Source organism: Stenella coeruleoalba (genome assembly GCF_951394435.1).
Source record: "Stenella coeruleoalba genome assembly, chromosome: 4".
In the NCBI taxonomy this organism is placed as follows: domain Eukaryota; kingdom Metazoa; phylum Chordata; class Mammalia; order Artiodactyla; family Delphinidae; genus Stenella; species Stenella coeruleoalba.
In genome coordinates, this window is record NC_137149.1 from 109297463 (window position 1) to 109319023 (window position 21561).

Below are 21561 nucleotides of genomic sequence, written 5' to 3' on the forward strand. Positions count from 1 at the left end.
TCATCCATCAAAACCCAACTCAAGAATCATCTCCTCATCCATTGCCCAGACTGAGTTTATGCCTGTCTCATCTATGCCATCCCTGCACCTTGTATTTATTGATCAATTAAACAAATATCTTTTGAAGATCTACTGTCTACCAGGCTCTATAATAGGCACTAAGAATAATAAGGATGAATATGATAGCCACAACCCCAGCAAACAAGCACTCAATGTTAGTTAAATCAAACACTACTTACTTAAACAAAGCAATCCTCTACATTGTTTTTATAGCAGGAAAAAGATGTCACATCAGTTTGTATAATCTACAAAGAAGAATTAATAAAGTAAATCATTGTCTAGCATTGCAGTTGTTGTCTTTATGAGAGTTACAACACAAGAGTTCAGATAAAACTGTCCAAGCCATTTAGATTCATTCATTGTTCATTAATAAACATTCTTTGGGGGCCTGTTATATACAGGATATTATGCTTGTCATCTTCAGGGATAAAAGAATGGAATAAGATACTTGCCACAGTTTAATCTACTGCAGGAGACATATTTGTATAAACCTAACTGCAATATAAAGTATGTGTTAAGTGTCATAATAGACGGATAAAGCATAACAGCCAAACAGTGGATAACTGATAGTATCTACATTTTTACAACGCATTTTGAAATTAGTCAGAAAATTCCTTACCTCATTCAACATTTATTTCAAGTATGTGAAAAAGGTTTTTTTTTAATATTCATTTATTTATTAGCTGCCTTGGGTCTTAGTTGCGCACACAGGATCTTTTGTTGTGGCGTGCAGGCTCTTTGCTGCGGTGCACGGGCGCACGGGCTCCAGAGCAAGCAGGCTCAGTAACCGTGGCGCGGGCTTAGTTGCCCTGGGGCATGTGGGATCTTAGTTCCCAGACCAGGGATTGAACCAGCGTCCTGTACATTGCAAGACGGATTCTTAACCACTGGACCACCAGGGAAGTCCCTATGAAAAAGTTTTGAGAATAATATATCTAATACCCTTGTAATCATCAGCCAGCTTTATCTGGACTTAATATTTTGCCACATTTGGTTTGGGCCTTTGTTTCTTAAAGAAATAAAATTATACATAAAATTAAAGTCCCCTGTGTACCTTTCCCAAGCCCATTCCACTCCCTCACCAGAAGAACCGCTATCGTGAATTTGATTTGAATCATTTGTATGCATGTTTTGATTCCTCTGCTATATATGTGTAGCTATATATGTATCTGTAGTATTGGTTTGCATTTTTAAACTTTGTATTTATGACATTATAATGAACCTATCATTCTGCAACCTGAGTTTTTAGATCAACATCATGTTTTTGAAATGTATTCATTTTGATACACTTAGCTCTAATTTATCAATTTAGCTACTGACAGCATATCATTACTATTTTAAGAAATACAGAAATACTTATCCTTTCCCCTTTTAATAAATATTAACGTAGATTCCAACTTCTTTATTATGAACAACACTGCACTGAACACCCTTGTACATGTCTTTTAGTACACATTTACAAAATGTTTCTAAGACAATGGTCTATAGAGTTTTTTGATCATGCATACTTATTCATAAAATATTCTTGAGAATGCATTTAAATATATATAAATTATATATATTCTTCGATAGTAATGTTATATATTAAAACATACTAATAGAAATTAAAAGAATGAGACAAAGATGAAATAAAATATTAAATAATTTTTCTTAAGAAAATTAAAACTGTCTAAGAAAAATTTTAATAATGTATTTTAATGATAGTGTGATTAAAAGTCAGATTTGATTACAAGTGACTATTTTTTAAGTCTCTAAATATGGCAGGTAGTGTTCAAACTAGAAGCAGAGATATATCCTCTTTGTCATTTTCTTGTTGTTTATCTTTGCCTTGTTAGTATAATTAACCCACATGTCTACTTTAGCTTAGTTAAAACTAAATAATATTACCCATGTATTACCCATAATTCACTTACCCATATAAATTGTAGGTATTGCAATACACTACAAGAGAGTGGACAAAGGGGTCCGCAGTGGCGAACTCTGCATCACTGTGGAATTTCCCCTCTACCCTCAAAACATCTTAACTTTCATGATTTACCATTTTACATCATACCTAGGGAAAATGTCAGTGCCTATCCATATGTTAAATTTTAAATATTTTCATTTCCTTCTTGTTTTTTAGATTAAAATGAACAAATAGATATGGTTCTAGTATTATTTTCCTGCTCTCCAGTGGGTCATCTTTTACAACCCCCTGGGATGCTAGATCCCATTTTTGACCCACTGTTCTATAATATATACATAGAAATGGAATTGCTGGATCTTAAAATATGTGCACCTTTGAATTAGCCAAATGTTTCAAAATTGCTTTCCAAAGTGTCGTGCCAGTTTATACTCCCATCGGCGCTGTATGAGAGGCCCCGTCGCTCCACACTGTCTTTCCAAAACCTGAGATTATTAGATTATAACTTTTAACAATCTGGTAGGGGAAAGAAAGTAACTATTGTCTTGATTTGCATTTCCCTAATTTGGGATGACAGAGAGCAATTTTTGTTTATTAACCATTAGCGTTTCTTCTGTGAGTGGCCTGTTGATATCCTTTGCCCATTTTGCTAATGGGGTGCTTATCTTTTTTAATAATTTAGTATATATATATAAAATACTAATTTTATAACTATTAGAATAATGAATGAGTATATAATTCTTCATCCTAATACTTAGTTGTAGAAAGTGTAAATATGTTCTCCCAGTATGTGGATTGATTTTAACTTTGTGTATAGTGTCTTTTTTAGGACAGAAGTCTTTTCTCTTTACTATTTTTTTTATTGAAGTGTAGTTGATTTACACTGTTCTGTTAATTTCTGCTATACAGCAAAGTGATTCAGTTATACATATATAACTATATATACATTCTTTTTTTATATTCTTTTCCATTATGGTTTATCATAGGATATTGAATATAGTTCTCTGTGCTGTACAGTAGGACCTTGTTGTTTATCCATTCTATATATAAGAGCTTACATCTGCTAACCCCATCCTCCAATCCATCCCTTCCCAACTCCCTCCCCCTTGGCAACCACCGGTCTTTTCTCTATGCCCGTGAGTCTGTTTCATAGACTGGTTCATTTGTGTCATATTTTAGATTCCATATATAATGATATCATATGGTATTTGTCTTCCTCTTTCTGACTTACTTAGTATGATAATCTCTAGCTGCATCCATGTTGCTGCAGATGGCATTATTTCATTTCTTATGGCTGAGTAGTATTCCATTGTATATATGTACCACTTCTTCTTTATCCATTTATCAGGACAGATGTCTTTAACTTTCATGTAGGCAAATGTATCAGTCCTGTCCTTTATGCTTTCTGTGTCTTAAGAATGCCTTCCTTTCGCCAGGTTATAAAGATACTCTTATATTGTCTCCTAAAAGTTTTTATTTCTGCTTCTTAAACATGAACCTTTAAAACATCTGGAGTTTTATTTTTGCATAAAATATGAGGTAGGAATCAAATTCTATTATTTTCTGTATAAATAACCAGTTGCCCAAATGACCATTTATTAAATAGCTCAGACTTTCCCATTTGGTTTGTAATGCCAGCCTTGCCACATATAATGTTTTCATATGTAAACAATTTTCGTTCTTTTGATTCGTATGTATTATATTCTTCTGATCTATTTCTATTTCCTTGGGCTGGTACTACACCATTTTAGTTACTGTGGTTTTATGAGAAGTCTTAATATCTTACAGGGCAAGTTCGTCTACTTTCTCTTTTTTGGAAATTATGTTGGCAAGGCTTGCTTCTTTCTCTTTTGGGGAATTTTAGATTCTACATCTCAAGTTACACACACACACACACAAATTGTTGGGATATTAGTTGGAATTACATTAATATGGGGAGAACTGACACCTTTAAAATACTGTTTTCCCTTCTCTGAACATGCTATGTTTCTTCATTTTTCTAAGTCTCTTTCAAAATCTTTCAGTAGAGTTTTATAATTTTTCCCCTAAGGGTCTTGTACAACTTTTCTGAGATTTATTTCTTGATATCTTACTGTTTTTGTTGCTATTGTATGTGATATTTTTTAAACTACATTTTCAAAAAATTTTTGGTTAATAGGAACGCAGTCAATTTTTGCATACTGATTTTGTATCCCAAGTCTTGCTGAACTCTGTTATGGTAATATTGTTTGTTTGTGGACTTATCTGCATTTTCTACATAGAAATGCCATCATATATGAAAAATGACTGGATTTTTTTTATCCTTTCCAATATGTATTTTCTTTGCTTCCTTGTTCATGCCTCCCTCTCAAGTTAAAGGCAACTACCTTGAGGCCATTAGGCTTGGTTGGATAGGAAGCTTATACCCTTAATCTGATCTCTAATGCAGGGCACAATCTTTTTGTAATTGAGGTAAAATTCACATAACAAAAAATTAACATTTTAAAGTATACAATTCAGTGGCAACTGGTACATTCACGATGTTGTGTACCCACCACCTCCATCTAGTTCCAAAACATTTTATCACCCCAAAAATAAACTTCATGCCCATTAAGCAATTACTCCCCAGCCCCTAACAACCAATAACCTACTTTCTGTCTCTATGGATTTACCAATTCTGAGTATTTCATATAAATGAAATTATACAATCTGTTATCTTTTGTGTCTGGCTTCTTTCACTTAGCATGATGTTTTCGAGGGTCATCCATGTTGTAGCATGTATCAGTACTTAATTCCTTTTTGGCTGAATAATATTCCATTGTATAGATTTACAACTTGTTTATCCATTCATCAAATGATGGACATCTGTGTTGTTTCTGCCTTTTGGCTACTGTGAATAATGCTGCTATGAACATTTGTGTACAAGTTTTTGTTTGAATAGTTGTTTTCAATTCTTTTATGTATGTACATAGGAATGGAATTGCTGGATTATATGGTAATTCTATTTTAACTTTTTGAGGAATTTCCAAACTATTTTCCACTGTGGTTGAACCATTTTACCTTCCCACCAGTAATGTAAGAGGGTTCCAATTTCTCCACATCCTCTTCAACACTTGTTATTTTTCCTTTTTTTTTTTTTTATTAAAGCCATCCTACCGGTGTGAAGTGGTATCTTACTTTGACTTGCATTTCAAGTCATTTGTCCATTTTTAATAGGTTTGGCGGGGGTTGTAATTGAGGAAGGGTAGAATCTTAATGGGCATCTGTCATTAAAAGGCCTTTTTAATCTAATGTCTTATTATTTGGGCCCCCAAACCATCAGTTCATCCAATGTTCCACATTTCTGCAGTCTCTCTATTCCTTTTCACTTCTTCTTGCAAACCAGCCAGTTGCTGCCTTGCTAAATGTAGCCAGTAACAAGAACTCACACTACCTTTCTATTTTCCAACCTTTTCTTCTAAAAGGACAGACTCAGTAGTATTTTGCCTGCCTTCCAAATTATCACAGGCAATAGTTTTAGCAAATATTTTACCCTGAAGAGCATTGGTCTTTATCTTTCCAGACTCTAATATCAGTTTCTTCTGTGCCTACCACCTGATGGCTAAGCCAGTGCTACATGTTTTAGAGTTCTGTATTGATAATAACAACATCTCATCCTACTACAATTTCACTATTAGAGAAACATTAGCTATACCAACATACCTCAAGTTTTCAGTGTTTTAACTCAACAGAGGTTAATTTCTCGGTTGTATAACAGTATAAGGCAGGCTTTCAGTGAGCAGACTTCCACAGGGTAATCCAGAAACCCAAGTTTTTTCCATTTTGTGACTCTGTCATTGCCTATGGCCCCTCAGAATCTTTCAATTTCAGGTGGCAGCTGGTTAAACAGGGAATGGAAGAAGCACATTTGCTTTGAGCCAGTTCAGCCCAAAAGTGACACCCATCATTTCTACTCACAATCTATTGGTAGGAATTAGTCTTTTAGCTTTGCATAGGTACATGGGGTAGAGAGAGGACACAGCAAGGGGTGGGGTGAAGGGCCTGAGAAATGTGATCTGTGATTGGACAGTCTCTTGCCAGCAACAACTCTACATTATGGAAGGGGAACTCAAAGTCTTCAGTGGATAGCTGGCTGTCTTTATCATATCTGGAAGTTTATCACTAAAGGAAATTCTAAAGGAACTATATAGATAGTGGTAAAGGTGTAGGTAACACTAAATGAATATTGACTGCAATATAGGTGATGAGAAGTGGTTGGATTCTGGATATATTTTGAAGGTGGAGCGAATTAGAGTTGCTGACAGATTGGCCATGAGGTGAGAGAGAGTCAAGGAAGACTCCAAAGCTCTGAGCCTAGTTAACAGGAAGGATGGAAATTGAGTAGTTTCATTGCTTTCCTCACGTGAGCCCACTGTGAGCACTAAATCCTAAGCCCTGCCTGCATGGCAGAGGCCAACATCATCACCTTCCCAAATCCAGAGGAGCTGCACCATCAGTGCAACTTCTCACTGCTTTCCTAGGTTCCTGCACTTGGCCTTACTCTTACTTTCTTCCAATATCAGTTATGCATTTAAAAGTTTGCTTCTTATATTTTATCTAGCATTTCTGAGTAGTAATAGTGGCAGGGTTATAGGGTTACATAATCCACTATATCACTGGATCTATTACTTTATTAGATTATATCATGTTTCTTTCTTATCAGAAAAGAGGCAACATCTAAATCCCAGAAAGTTATAGCAAAAAAATTGAGATTTTTTTTCACTTTACTGCCTTTCCTTCCAAACAAATCCCACTTTTATGTATATATTGTATTTTCATGATTACATGGGGAAAAATGACTTCCTCTTTGAAGCCAGTTGAGTAGAAGCAGCTCAATAAAAGATTAAATTTGGGACTTCCCTGGTGATTCAGTGGTTAAGACTCCCCACTTCCACTGCAGGGGCTGCCGGTTTGATTCCTGGTCCAGAAACTAAGATCCCACATGCCATGCGCAATGCAGCCAAAAAAATAAAATAAAATAATGGAAAAAAAAATAAAGATGAAATTTAACTGAAATATTTTACAATTGTTCTCAGATTATTTTCACACAGATATCACATAATCATTCTCACTAAACCCTCTATTTTTGCCTAACTAAATTAATTTTCTCTCTCTTGATCTTTTTGTAAAAGACCCAACTATTCTTAAACAGCAGATTTGGCTTTTTAACAAAAAGTAGGCCAATAAGCTTTCTGTCAGTCTGCCTACAGATAAATATGGGTCATGGATTTTAACTTGCAGATTAAACATATACATTTATTTTGGTATCCTCTCAAAACTCCAATAAAATGATAGGTAAAAACAACAATTAGAGATTTTAATGTATAAACCACTAGGATATTTTAGAAAAAGAACAAGAGAAAAGAAATTTCAAAATTTTGGAAGCTAGGAAAATGGGTTCTGAGTACTTAATAGCCTCATTAGAGCAGTAAAAGTTCGAAAAACAAGCTTATAGCAGAAGATATTAAGATGCCAAATGATCCAGGTCATAGAACCTTGGAAAGGATCATAAATTGGACACACATCGTACTTCTAAAAGGAGACACATGGTACTTCTAAAAGCAGTATGGGTCTAGAAAGAAGAGATTGGGTATAATGTGTTTAAAAGGAACATTTTACCTGTAGAGCCCCTTCCCGACTTTTTACAGCCACAGTTTCCTCTCCTTACCCCTGACAAAGGATAATAAATTGTATTATCTAAAGACAAAAGACCTAAGAGATTCTAAACTCATTTACCAGGTGCAGTTAAGGCCAGAGTGACCATCATATTAAAATTAGGTGGACTAAGTAAAAATCTGCATCCTGAATAGGGTGACCATTCCCCAACCTCTCTCCCAGTCAGCTTCACCCAGGCAGGAGATTAGAGAAGTCCTCCCTAAGAAAACTCACGAGGCCAAGGAAAAAAGACCTACAGATACTGACCTACAGATATTGAGGCATTCCCCCAATGAAATAGTCAGGTTCATACCAGATTATCCTATAGTGAAGCCCACCAAATGATAGCCCTCACTCACTCATATGGAGTTTCCAATCATCATTTTAGATCATGAGATAGTTGAGAAAAATCTCTATAATAAAAAAAAAATCAAAGTAAACAGAAAAAAGGAACTCAGACAAAACAGATAATGCAGAAGCAAAAGAAAGCTTCATTTAAAAAAAAGTCTCTCCGGGGGGAAGGATAAATTAGAAGTTTGGGGTTAACATGAACACACTACTATGTATAAAATAGATAATCAGTAAGGACCTACTGTATAGCACAGGGAACTATACTCAATATTTTGTAATAACCTATAAGGGAAAAGAATATGAAAAGGAATATATATGTGTGTGTGTGTGTGTGTGTGTATATATATATATATATATATTATATATATATATATATATATACACACACACATATACATATATATACACACACATATACATATGTATGTATATCTGAATCACTGTGCTGTACACCTGAAACTAACACAATATTGTAAATTATACTTCACTTAAAAAAAGCAAACAGGGCTTCCCTGGTGATGCAGTGGTTAAGAATCTGCCTGCCAATGCAGGGGACACAAGTTCGAGCCTCATTAGAGCAGTAAAAGCTGCTGGTCCGGGAAGATCCCACATGCCGCGGAGCAACTAAGCCCATGCGCCACAACTACTGAGCCTGAGCTCTAGAGCCTGCAAGCCACAACTACTGAGCCCGTGTGCCTAGAGCCCGTGCTCCGCAACAAGAGAAGCCACCGCAACAAAGAGTAGCTCCCACCCACCACAACTAGAGACCCAATGCAGCCAAAAATAAATAAATAAATTTATTTTTAAAAAAAAAACCTCTCTAATGTCTTCGGAGAAATAATAGAAGACAATATTGTACAACCCTGAAACAAGAATGGAAAGCTATGTAAAAGCTTATTCATAGAACATAAAGATCTTTTGGAAGTTAAAACAACAGTAAAATTTAATTAAATAGAATGATTGTAATATAAAGTTGAGATATTCTCTCAGAGAGCAGAGCAAAAAGAGAGAGAAAAGACAGAGAATCAGTGTAAGAGATCCAACATATGAATAACAGGATTTTCAGAAAAAGAAAATGAAGGAATCAGAGGGGAGAAAATCAGATTAATACAAGAAAAAATCCTAGAACTAAATAACATGAATTCACAGATTCAATGAACAACAAAAGAGGATCATAGCAGGGCATGTAATCTCGAAAGTATAGAACGTTAAAAAGGAAGAGAAGATTCTGAAGGTTTTTAGAGAGAGAGAAAAAACAAAGACTTGGCGATTAGAATAACAGATTTTGCAAAAGCAATATACGGGTGCTAAACAAAAATGAAGGAATGCTTTTAAAATTCTGAAGGAAAATGATTTCCACATTAGACTTCTATACCCAAATTACCAAGGGTAGAATCAAGACATTTCTAGGCATGTAAATTCTCAGAAACATATCTCCCACTCACCCTTCCTAAGAAGTTTTCAGCAGAAATTTTTCACCAACAGAAGGAAATAAATCAAGAAAGGGAACGAAATGAGACTGAAAAAACAAAAGGCCCAGCACAAGAGAAGGGCATTCCCAGGATACTGGTGCAGAAAGATCTGAAGATTAAAGCTATAGGTATAGCAAACCTAGACCCCAACCAAACCACACTGGAGTAGATCAAAAGGCTCTGTGAGGAACTTCAAGATAAAGCAGAAGGATCCAACAGAGGAGCCATCAAAGGAAGGATATTTTCCAGCTCCTCTGGAAAGTTTGGGAATGAATTACTGGTTGGTAGATTAAAAACTAATAAATGAAAACATTTTAACTATCTACCTATTATTAGCTCTAGAGAAACCAAAAAGCTATACACTAAAGTCAATGTAGTCAAATATGCTCCATGTCTCAGGGAATAGTTACAAAGCTTTAATTAAACACAAAGAATAGGAAAGGTAGTGTTTGGGGAAGGGGGGTTTGGAGGTATGGTAGGAGTTATATCCCCTTTTCTATAGTTGGAAACAGGAAAAATCAAGAAAAATATATATATATATGGGGCTTCCCTGGTGGCGCAGTGGTTGGGAGTCCGCCTGCCGATGCAGGGGACGCGGGTTCGTGCCCCGGATCGGGAAGATCCCAAATGCCGCGGAGCGGCTGGGTCCGTGGGCCATGGCCGCTGGGCCTGCGCGTCCGGAGCCTGTGCTCCGCGGCGGGAGAGGCCACAACAGTGAGAGGCCTGCGTGCCGCAAGGAAAAAATTAAAAAAATATATATATAGTTTCTAGCAATACAGAGGAAAACAAACAGCAGGAAAAAATAAACAGCTAAATGAGGTGCATTCAACAAGTATTTACTGAGCACCCACTACATGTCAGACACTGTTTTAGGTCAGGGTTTCTCAGCCGTGGCACACTCTGGACTATCCTATGCATTGTAGGATATTCAACAGCATTCCTGGCTTCTATCCATTAGATGCCCAGTAGCACCCCTACAGTCATGACAGTCCAAAATGTCTCCTGATATCGCCAAACGTCCTCTGGAGGGCAAAATTATCCCCAGGAGAGAACCACTGTTCCAGGAAATAGAGATACAGCAATTAACAAAACACACGAAAAAGAGCTGAAAGTGATTACCTCTGAAAAATAGGATCAGGGTGAAGAGGAGCAGGGGGAAAATGCAGTTTTTACTCATAAGCCTTATAGAATTCTGACTTTTCAAACTATATATACACGCTACATTAATAAAAGAGAATAAATAGTCTAAGAGAAAGATATAAAGTCCATTTATACCTTAATTCACTGTTTCTACACGAGGCAGTATAGTCATGCAATTCTAGATTTGAATTCCAGCTCCACCACTTACTCTGAGGCAAGCAACTTAAACCATTCTGAGCCTCATTTTCTTCAACACTATAAAACAGGAATATTCACCTAGGGTTATTATAAGTATTGCATACTATTATGCAAAAATACATATAATGCATGTCCTATAGTACCTGCATTTTAAGCATTCAATAAATTATAACATCTTGGAAAGTATATATAGTCAGTAGCTTCCATACACCAGATCCTTGAGAATAACCACCAGCATCTTGGATATATAAACCTGGGGCTCCCATAACTTGTCATACACTAGTCATGAGACCATCTGAGTGGCATACCAGGACTCATGCCATTTATAGCATGCACTGTAATCATGTACATACCTTGATTTTGTTCTTGGAAAATCACCATATATACTGAGAGTAAAAAAGCAGATCTGTTGCACGAAGAAAGATAACTGAAATATGTTAGAATTTTACTCATCCAGGTGGCAGATAGCAGAAATCCATGTAAGCATCAAGCAATTTATTTGTATCACGCTATAGGAAAAGCAGTTACATATATTTTAAAAATAAAAAGGAGTAGACCAAATGAAAACAATAAAGCTTACTTCAGGGGATGGGGGGAAGGATTTTACAATTTCATGTGACCGTGTTTCATTTCTCTCCACTGCTCCTTGGATTCTTTCAATAATCTTAATAAAATTTAATAAAAGTGAGCTATTTTGTTTAGGTTAATTAAGATATGAAACTTTTTATATCGTACTTAACGAAGTCCATCTCATTATTCATCAAAATATTAATTATAATAATGGCATAATTTATTCTTATATCCAGTCTCGATATACTATATTCACTACCTCAGTTAATCCTCACAATCTGGGCTACTATGTGGCAGATACTACTATCCTCATTTAATAGATTTAGTCATTCATTTTTTCAACAAATACTATTATAATTGAACACCTGCTCTATGTTGTTCGCTGTTGGGAATATAGCAGTGAATGAAACAGACAAAAAATCCCTGCCTTCATAGAACTTACGTTCTCAACAAACAACAAGTAAGTAAAATGTACATATTGTTAGATAAGTACTTTGGAGAAAAATAATGCATTGAAGAAGAAGAGGGCTTCTGGAATGGAGATGGGGTAGCAATTTTAAATAGGGTTGTAGGGGATAGTGGAATTTAAGTAAAATCATGATGTTAAGATGAGGAAACCAGTTCAGAGAGTTAGTAACTTATTCAAGGTCACAAAATTAATAAAGCCAATAGAAGTATAGCTGAACACAATAAAGAATCTTGGTGCATCATTTTATAACAGCTGCTCAGACTTATTGAGACTTTTTGTGATTGGTCAAACCCAAATTAAATCTGTTCTTCTAAATCGTTCTAATAAGTATTGTAGTGTGCACATTAATCCAGAAATGGAAAGAAAACATTAAATTTGTGTTTATTTTCATTTCAGGCCAAAGAATCCCCAAAAACAAGAAAGATTCTTGGGAGGATATGGTGGAAACACTTCAAAAAGATTATAGTCATCACCATGGCCATTCTCCTTTCAATCATCATCATTCTTTTAAGTACAAATGTAATACCAACTTGACCCTTCTCCCCATCCCCAGCAGGTACCAATAAATTGTTATATGTAATTAGAGTTCTACAACCAGCAACTACAAAAGCCTTCTCTAGTGGTAGGAGGAATGGAGGAAAAGGGGGTTGGAAGTATTTCCTTGTCCCTTTAGTGTTCCTTGACTCGTCTTTGTACCTCTCCCATTTCTGTAATCCCATTTGTTTTTTTTTGTTTTTTTTTTACCACTGCTCCACTACTCTTCTCTTTGTTAATATTACAAGCACATGCCCTGAAATCAGACTGCCAAGCTTCAACTCTCCACTCTGCCACATACCATATAGATGACTTTGGACAAGTTGGTTAACCTTTGACCCTGTCTCCTCATCTTTAAAATGGAGCTAATAATAATAATATCGCATAGAGTTGTTGTCTACCACATAGAAAATGCTATTTAAGTGTTAACTATTACTTAATAGGAAAGATGACTGCATTTATGGCATTGATTAAATCCCCATTATCTTACTCCTTACTCAGAAATGACCTTAAAATTCCCTTAGAAGAATTCTTACATGAGTACAGTCCAGATACACATTCACCTCTTCTACATATTCTTTCATGTGAAATGAAAATTCAAACCATTGTGTTTTATACTAGGCATTTCTTTGGGTAAAGATTAAAAAATTAGGAAACTATCATTTCTCTAATAAATTACAGGTCATGTTTTCTATTTTACCACCCTAACAGCTTTATTCTCTTTTTAACTGATACACTTCATCCAATAACCTTGAATCACTAAGATTTCTAAAACCCAAAACATTCAACTTCACTTCGCAGTTGGTTACAAGGTTTTATGAATTCTATTTCCTAACTGGGATGTTGAGGTCTAAAGTACGTTTTAAAAATCATAAAAATCATAGTGATCCATGGGGAAGAATAAAAAGATTAGAACAGGGGTTCCTGACTACTAGAGAACTCATTTTAATTCTGATAATGATCAAATATCAGCATTTTAAGTAGGTCCCAATTCCTCCAACACAATATCACCTTTCTATTCACAAAATATTTTTTAAAGCATTTTAAATGTTAGAAACTTTTGGAGTTTCTGTAATTTATACCCAGGAAAAGAAATATAGTCTGACATATGTACTAAGTGCTTTGGGGGAGAGGTGTCTCATTAAATTTTACAATGACATGAAGAGGTAAAAACTATTGTTAGTATAATGTAAAGCACATAAAACTGGCTGGCACATAAGTGCTATGTTAATGTTAGTTCACATTATTATCTTTATTTTGCATATCAGAAAAGAGCAAAGTTAAATGGCATGTTCAAGATCACACAGCTAGAAAGCTGAGATTTTACTGATTCAAGTACTGACTGAGGTATATAGCCACGAAACCCACGTTTAACTCAGAGTATATTATCTGACCCCTTAAATTAATTGTGGGCCAGACAACACACATCAGTACTATTTTGCTTTGGACCAGGTTAGTAGGTTGTTTTGGTGGTGGGGGGGGGTAGAGATAGGAATCTGAAGGAATACTGTGAGGATATTGTCATGCATTTTGCTGCCATTACTTTTGTAGCCCTATAAAATTTCTGTAATTTATAATTATGTACAAAACAATGTATTTGTATCCTGATTGCCAGTGAATACTAGCATATTTATTGCTAGAAGACATCAAATTTAACACCTAATCTAGCCACCACACCACCCCCAATTTTACATTTTAGGATGCCAAGACCCAGAAGCCTAAAAAATAAAAAAAATGCCTTTGCAACCTCCCTCCACTTGCAGCGCGTTTAAAGCACAGGCTATCACCCTGGTTCCAGGCAGCACGTCCCATGTAATACCTGTTTTCCTAGGCAGTCTTAAACAGAGTTTAAGAGTTTTCCAGATGACTTCTATTTTTATGAACTGTTGAAAGCTGCTAGGAAGAAGTAAGCAAAGTACTCATTTAGTAAAGTGTTTCCCTGCTATTTGTGCAACACCTAGCAGAATGTACCTGAGTAGAAAGAAACAGATATTAAGACAATCTTAGATTTTTCATTTATGCATTCAAATATTGTTGAGTTGCTCCTCTGCACCAAAACAGTCCTAAATCATTAGGATTTATTCTAAGTTACCACATTGATAGAGATAACAGACATTTGAGAAATTAACGGCTGTATGTAGAAGTGTAAGAAATGGTTCCGATCCTACGGGAAGCTTACATTCCAGTTGAGGAGGTAAGACCAACAAAGATCATAAACACGTTAAAATAACATCTACTAAGTGATGCATTGTGTGGCAGGGAAAAAATACAAGAAAGATAATGATCAACACTGGCTCCAGTCACTGAGGAAGATTTGCACTTATAAGTGGGATGGGAATTGGACCTTATTAGAAATCAAATTTATCTCAATTGGTAAAGGCAATCCAGTTAATGTTGTTACTGAGCACTGATATGCCAGTAGCTGTTGAAGTACTTTATTTTTATTTAATTCTCACAACAACCCTGAGATGGGTACTATTATTATTTCCATTTTACAGATAAGAAAACTGAAGCACAAGTTAGGTCACTTGCCAGAGTCCACTGGGCTAACATAGTAAGAGGAAAAAAGATGAACAAATGGAGACACTGCTTGCTGTGTGGGTGGAGAAAGTGGACTAGACCTTGGGAGTTCAGTCGTGCATTCATTCATTCACTCAGATGGACTGCAGCAGAGCTCAGCCTTCAGTTCTCTTCATTTTCCGCACTCTCCAGGGTGCTTTTATTCACTCCCATGGCATTGCCTTCTCCAGCAATAACCTTCCTTCTGAATTCCAAACCATTTTCTCTACTGGAGACATCCACTTGGATAACGTGCAAACACCTCAAATATTAAATCCTAAAACTCGTATATATTCTTCCTTCTTTCCCCACAAAACTGCTTACTGGACCTTATCTCCTGTGTCTATAAAGGGGATCACAGCTATGTGATCTAGGTCTGTGATCTAGACCTTAGTCTACTGTGACTCCTCTCTTCTGCTTATCTCCTTTTCCCAAATTACTCACCAAAATCACAGAGCTTCCACATGAAATCTCCTGAAGACTCACAGCAGGGAAGCCCAGAAGAGTGACAGAAACAAAAGTAGGGAGTCCCTGCAGGTGCCCAGGCAAGCTTCAAAAAGGGCACTCATCCCCATCATGGTAGACAACTATGTGTCTACTCCCCTCAAGCCTTTTTTGTATTTGGACTGCCTAGCACATACAGAGAGACATTAACATTTGATACTTTTTCATATGCATGATTTCCATAGCTCTTAAACATGATCACAGCAATAAATACGGAGCTTTGGTTTTCAACGCTCAGCATCAGAATCACCTGGGGATCCTAATAAGACAGTGTAGGCTGTCTGGGCTCCAAACCTGAAGGTTCTGCTTAAGGTTGGAATGGCGCCTCAAAGTTTAAACCCCATTCAGTGTATGAAGCTGAGAATGACTAACATCAAAGCACTTTTCACATACCTATCATTTAATGTTCATCCCTAAAGAACATCTAATTTTACAGTTGGAAAAACTGACGCTTGTTGGAGAAGTTCAATTTTATTTGCCCAACATCACAGGACAAATGACGGAGTGGGACCTCTGAACCATTCACTTGAAATATCTATTCCATTCAACATACTAAACAAGAATTTTTAAAATATCTACAAAATAGAATGTCCCACACATTCTAATAAATCTGCAAGAATTATTTTAACTTGTTTTGAAAATTCGTTATCTCATTACAGTCTTCGCAGAAGCTAGAACAGAATTCATTATTTAGTTCCGGCCTGATTTTTAGACGAATCACAAGCTGGTTACAGGAAAACAGGTCATTTGAGGGGAAGCCCCTGCTCAGCACCACACCATGACCCACCATGATGGAACCCTCTCTCTTGGCAGGCCAGCACTGAGTGACCCACATTCCTTAAAGAGTTCTCAAAGGAACGTAGGAAATGTAATAATGAAATGATACTGTTAGGTTTTTTCTGTATTTACGTTGAATATGAGTACCTTGGTTAACATTATTGCTATTGTACACATCTAATTCGATTTGCCATTTTTTGAAAAATTTGTCTGCATAGAGAGTAAATGCATTCCCAGCCCTTTTAGTGGTTTCACAATTTGACAGCAAGCCCAGTAGAGGCTAAAGACTGAACATCCCCATATAAAATATTCCTACTCTTGGTATCCTTTCTCATGAATATTCTGGAGAAAATTGGAAATTGCTTTTTTCTTCCATCAAAATCTCAACCTGTAATACTGTTTAACCAATTATGCATCACTAACTTTAAAAAGAATGCCGTCATTTAACATTGTCATTTTAAACATGACAGTAGTTGCCTTACCTTCCCAAATAAGAAAACAAGACCTACATTATTTCAGGAAATTCTTCCAAGAGAGGAAACCTTAAAAAAAAAAAAAAAAAAAAGACAGTGCAAAAAATGCATGACTGCTGTTAAGAGTTTAATTTTAAGACAAAAGCACTACATTATAATTTAAACATAATCTTTCAGAAAAGAAAGTTTAGTGCAAATCAAAACCCCATTAAAGCCCACTATAAACTTCACATGAAGATTCTAGAAGTAGGCTTCTAGAACTGGAAACACTTGGTTCCAACAAAATCTGATTAGGGAGAATATGTCTTGAAAATGTCAAATGGTACAGAGAACATTATGTTGGTTTAGAATCAAGTCAACCAGGTTCTAAAAAAAGACATGCTGATAGGTCTTAATACATATAATTAGTTGTAGCATGCTTTATCAATTATTGTAGAAGCAATTTACAACAAATTTCTGAGTATTTTGAAATTTTCTTTATTGCCTTAGCCAATCTCTTTAACTACACTGCAATAATTATATAGCCATCTTCCAATTTATTTTAAAAGGGTTCCACTTCCATCAGTCTGAGATTGGCAAATGTTCTCTAAAAATGTGATAAAGCCCTGTGTAACCCAAGGCCATCCATACAACAAAGGGGCAATTATATAATTCCTTTTCTCAAGTATTTATTCAAAGCATAGCTTTCCATGACATGTTAAATGTCACATTTAGGTACTGGCATAATACAACTGTTAAGTGTCTTCCAATATTTTCAAGAAAAATTTCAAAAAGGCAGGAAAGTAACCTTGCTTTCAAATTCTAAAATACAAACAGAATATAGCCTACACAAATAAAATGTGTATCAACTAACCTTGAAATAAACTCTCCCAACACCGAGCAACTTAGGTAAGTTTCTCAAAATAGAATCCGATAACCCTAATATCAATGTTTAATAAATGAGGACCTATCTGTACTTTCTCTGAAGACTTTAAAGAATTCCTCCCATGACAACTAAAATAACTGATTTGGACTGCTGAAACAAGGAACACCTTGCTCTTACTTAGGATTTCATTCCTACAAAGTATCTCACCCTTTTTAAGTAGTAAAATAATTTTGTCAAGTCCTTTTTCCATGCCCTTTAAGCACCTTTCTGTCCCCCCAAATTATCCACCTCTACAGAGCTTACTGGAGAAAATAAACATTTAGCAGAGCATTCTGCTCTGTCTTCCTAAATTACATATTCCCTTGGATCCTGCAGTCTTACCCAAAGCTACTATACTATAGTCACTTATAAAGGGAAGCTGTTGGAATTATCTCCTGCATGAGAATCTAAAAGATGCTTATGGACAACAGGGCAATATATAACTAGCCCAACTCAAGACAACAGAAAAAGTCAGTTTCAAACAGAGTTGCTGATTACCAATTAATAATAATGGAACGAATGAAGTCAGTGACAAACCAAAGGGGGCAATATGCAGGCGACAGGGGAATGTACTGCCTCTAAAGAGTTTAATCCCAACCACCTACCCTCACCACCTCCTTTCCCCAGCATGGCACACTACTGCTCCCTGTCCTCTCTTACACTCATTAGAATGCTAAGTCTCTATGGTTTTTTTCAAGCTAGACTTAGGGTCCGTGATTAAAATGCTTGAGTGGTATAAGTTTTATGAAACATGCACCTTTATTTGTCTTTACACGAGATAAAAGTAAAAACAGAAAGACAAAAAATCCTTATGAAACACAGCAAGCTTAACTCTAACCACCTTAAAACAACAGTCCTTACAACTTCAGTGTAGGGAAGATCACTTGGTGTGTGTGAAATACAGAATCCCAGGGAACACCTCCAAACAATACTGATTCTGATATAAATAGCCTGCAGGTCTCTTTGAAATACCAACGAGATTATAATCAACACTCCCCCAACTTTCCAGATTATAGGCAATTGACAGCAATATACAGCCCAACCCACCAATTTACACAACTGGATCTTGCTAGAACCATGTTAAACATGCAAAATTTCAGACTAGACTCCTAATTATAGCCAGTAGTGAAGAAAGGAAAAAGTATGCATTCTTCTCAACTTTTCAAAAGTAGGTAGTAACAGTCTTCATGAAGTCTGGCGTCATCCTTAAGTATTAGTACACTGATAAATTGCACTATTAAGTGAACTGCATCCAAAGAAATTTACTTTATTGAGATGTGCATCCATTATGCATGGATCTAGATTTTTACATTTCAGGTTAAGCTGACTCCAAACCAAATAAACTCATTATACATTTCAGGACCAACACAAATACTGTGATGGACAGTGGGATCAGTCCTTGTTTTAAAATTCCCAATACCTCAAGGCCATAAAGTACTTTTGAAGCACAAGACAACTTCAAAGAACTTTCCCAAGCAGTAAAACAAAGCACATAAATGTATAGAATACAAAGACCTAATAATCAGATCCTAATGTTATTGAGACTACCTTTCAAAACTATCTCAGCATGAATGGCACCTGGACAGGTGTCCACACACTATATTCTAACTTGTATACAACAAAGAATAGTGAAGTAATTGCCACCCCAATGTGGAAAGAGTAATGTGGTAATAAGACCTGCAACCTTACAATACATATTTGAAGGTTAAAAAAGGAGTAAGAGGAAACCCAGAACCCCAGGAAGAGAGATTAACTAACTCACCTGGTAGCAAACATCTAGTAAACCAAAAGGTAACAAAATTTGACTTAGGCCAACAGACCTAGAAACGGGGGTTGGTAGCTCTAACAGGGTCTACAAAACTGATGAGAACTGAAATCAAAGCTTCCTAACACTGTCCAACAGGTAAATGAGATTTGTTCTATAATAAACTAGCAAACTACTTGTAAACTTCTACTTTGCTGGCCAAATTTTAGAAGGGTACTGAACTACTAACATTTTGTCTCCCCAAATCTGTCATTATCACACACAAAAAGGGTGCTAAAAGTAAACAATACCACTTCTGGTCTTCTGAAATCCTACTAAAACCCATTACTTAAAAAGGGGGAGGGCAACATAAAAAATATATAAGGTCAAAGAAAATGGGAGGGAATTCCCTGGCGGTCCAGTGGTTTTAGACTCTGCGCTTTCATTGCCATGGGCGCAGGTTCAATCCCTGGACTGGGAACTAAGATCCCACAAGCCATGCAGCCAAAAAAAAAAAAAAGAAAACGGGAGAGGAAACTACAAAATTTTGGAAGCTGCAAACCTCTGAATAAATGGCAATTGACTAAGGAGACAAGAAAACTTAATATTCTGTCAGCAGTGAGGATATTTCAGATAGTACCACAGAACCCCCAAAGGCTTATTAGCAAACGGCAGCCCAGGTATCTCTGTAAACAGAGGTAAAAGGGACTAAAGAGGATTGGTTGAAAGTCTGTTTGACAAGCAGTTAAACCTCCAGATGCCCTCTGTACTGCTGGACAGCTGAACTCTTCCATCCTGGCAGAAACTTGTCTGAAGCAGGTAAGAGGGTGGTCTTCGGACTCAATAGGCATACAATGATGAAAATAAAGGAGTTCAAGTAGTTTACTTGTTCAGATCCCTCAGGTTTCTCCCCTCACTGGGATCTCAGAACACTGGCAGCCAGGTATTTTACCCTCCAGGCAGCAGAGTAGAAAAAGACTTCTCTGATGAACCTGATCAGCTCAAGGAAGGAAAAAAAGAATGTATCAAGAGGTTCCTCAATAAAATGACACAGCCCGATCACCCAGTAGTGAACCCCATGGTTGACAAATACCCATCCCTCAGCCCCACAAATTCACAACACCCAAGCTGCTTTAAAAATGCTGCACTCCTATATATGAGACAAGGATCACCAAACATTTGAGGAAGATTATAGGCAAAGGCCAAAGCAACAGGAAAGAAAAGCATCTTGGGGAAACAAACTCTGAAAGTTATGTTAACTTTAGACTTGAATAAAAGATAATACACACCCATGTTAAGAACAGGTTACTACTTATAACACAGGTTGGAGAAAGAGGTCTTAGATATTAGATGACTGAAATTAAAAACCTTAAAAAAAGTTGAAAGATTAAGTTGTAAAAATCGCTCAAAGGATAACAGCCTGCAATGGAAAACAGGAAAACCAGATGCGCAGGGCTCACACCCAAAAAACAATTCTGGAGGAAAGACTGGGGTGGTGAAGGACACGAGGAAAGATCAGCTCCAGTAACATTTCCCAGGATTGAAGAGCATGTTTACACAATGACAGGACCCACTGAAAGCTCAGCACAATGGATGAAACAAACCCAAGATAGTCATGAAATTGGAGAACACTGATAGTGGTAAAACCCTAAGCATTTCACATGAATGATGAAAAATCAAACAGCATCAAATCTCTTCACTAAACCTTGAATTCTCTATTGAGCCAAACTAGTTATTCAGTTACGAGGATGGAACAGACCTTTATAGATGGGAAGGCCTCAGAAGCAGGAAGATGGGCTATACAAAAGCAAGCCCTGGGATTCAAGAAATAAAGGACCTAAGGAGACAGGCACAAGGCAACGCCCCACAATGACGGCAAGGCCCCAACTCAAGTTATTCAACAATTCTGAAGGGCAAGGAGTTCAGACTGAAATATAAAATAACTAAGAAAAACATGAAGCTGATAAATGGATTTGTATAAAGGGAGAGTTTTTCAATTCTGTGCAAGTCTGAAAGTAAATTACAGCCCAGTACACAGAAAAATATTCATCTAGATCAAGAAATAACACCTGAAATGGATCTAGGAATAGCACTTCAAATGTGACATCAAATATATGGAAACAAATAGTATAAAAATCAAGGTTAAGAACTGTTTTTCCCTAACTCTGTGTGCAAGCGTAACTTTTATAGAAAGTCGTAAGTAGGAATAAACCACCCCCTAAAATTAAAA

The 21561-nt window shown here is 36.3% G+C and overlaps 2 protein-coding genes across 6 annotated transcripts in view; one reads left to right on the forward strand and one right to left on the reverse strand.

The window, feature by feature from the left end:
* Positions 1-12802, forward strand: part of LOC307185721 (uncharacterized protein) — a 31704-nt gene extending 18902 nt beyond the window's left edge. For both annotated transcript variants that reach the window (XM_079920149.1, XM_079920150.1), the window contains exon 6: positions 12233-12802. In XM_079920149.1, the coding sequence (XP_079776275.1) occupies positions 12233-12370 (138 nt within the window). In that variant the 3' untranslated portion in view covers positions 12371-12802. The remainder of the gene's footprint in view (positions 1-12232) is intronic.
* Positions 12803-13241: 439 nt separating this feature from the next.
* HNRNPD (heterogeneous nuclear ribonucleoprotein D) overlaps positions 13242-21561 on the reverse strand; it is a 27327-nt gene continuing 19007 nt past the window's right edge. The window contains exon 7 of one of the 4 annotated variants that reach the window (XM_079920966.1): positions 13242-21561. This exon is cut by the window's right edge and continues 1975 nt beyond it. The gene's annotated coding sequence lies outside the window, so the exon portion shown is untranslated. The other 3 variants (XM_079920964.1, XM_079920965.1, XM_079920963.1) reach the window with 3 other exon arrangements.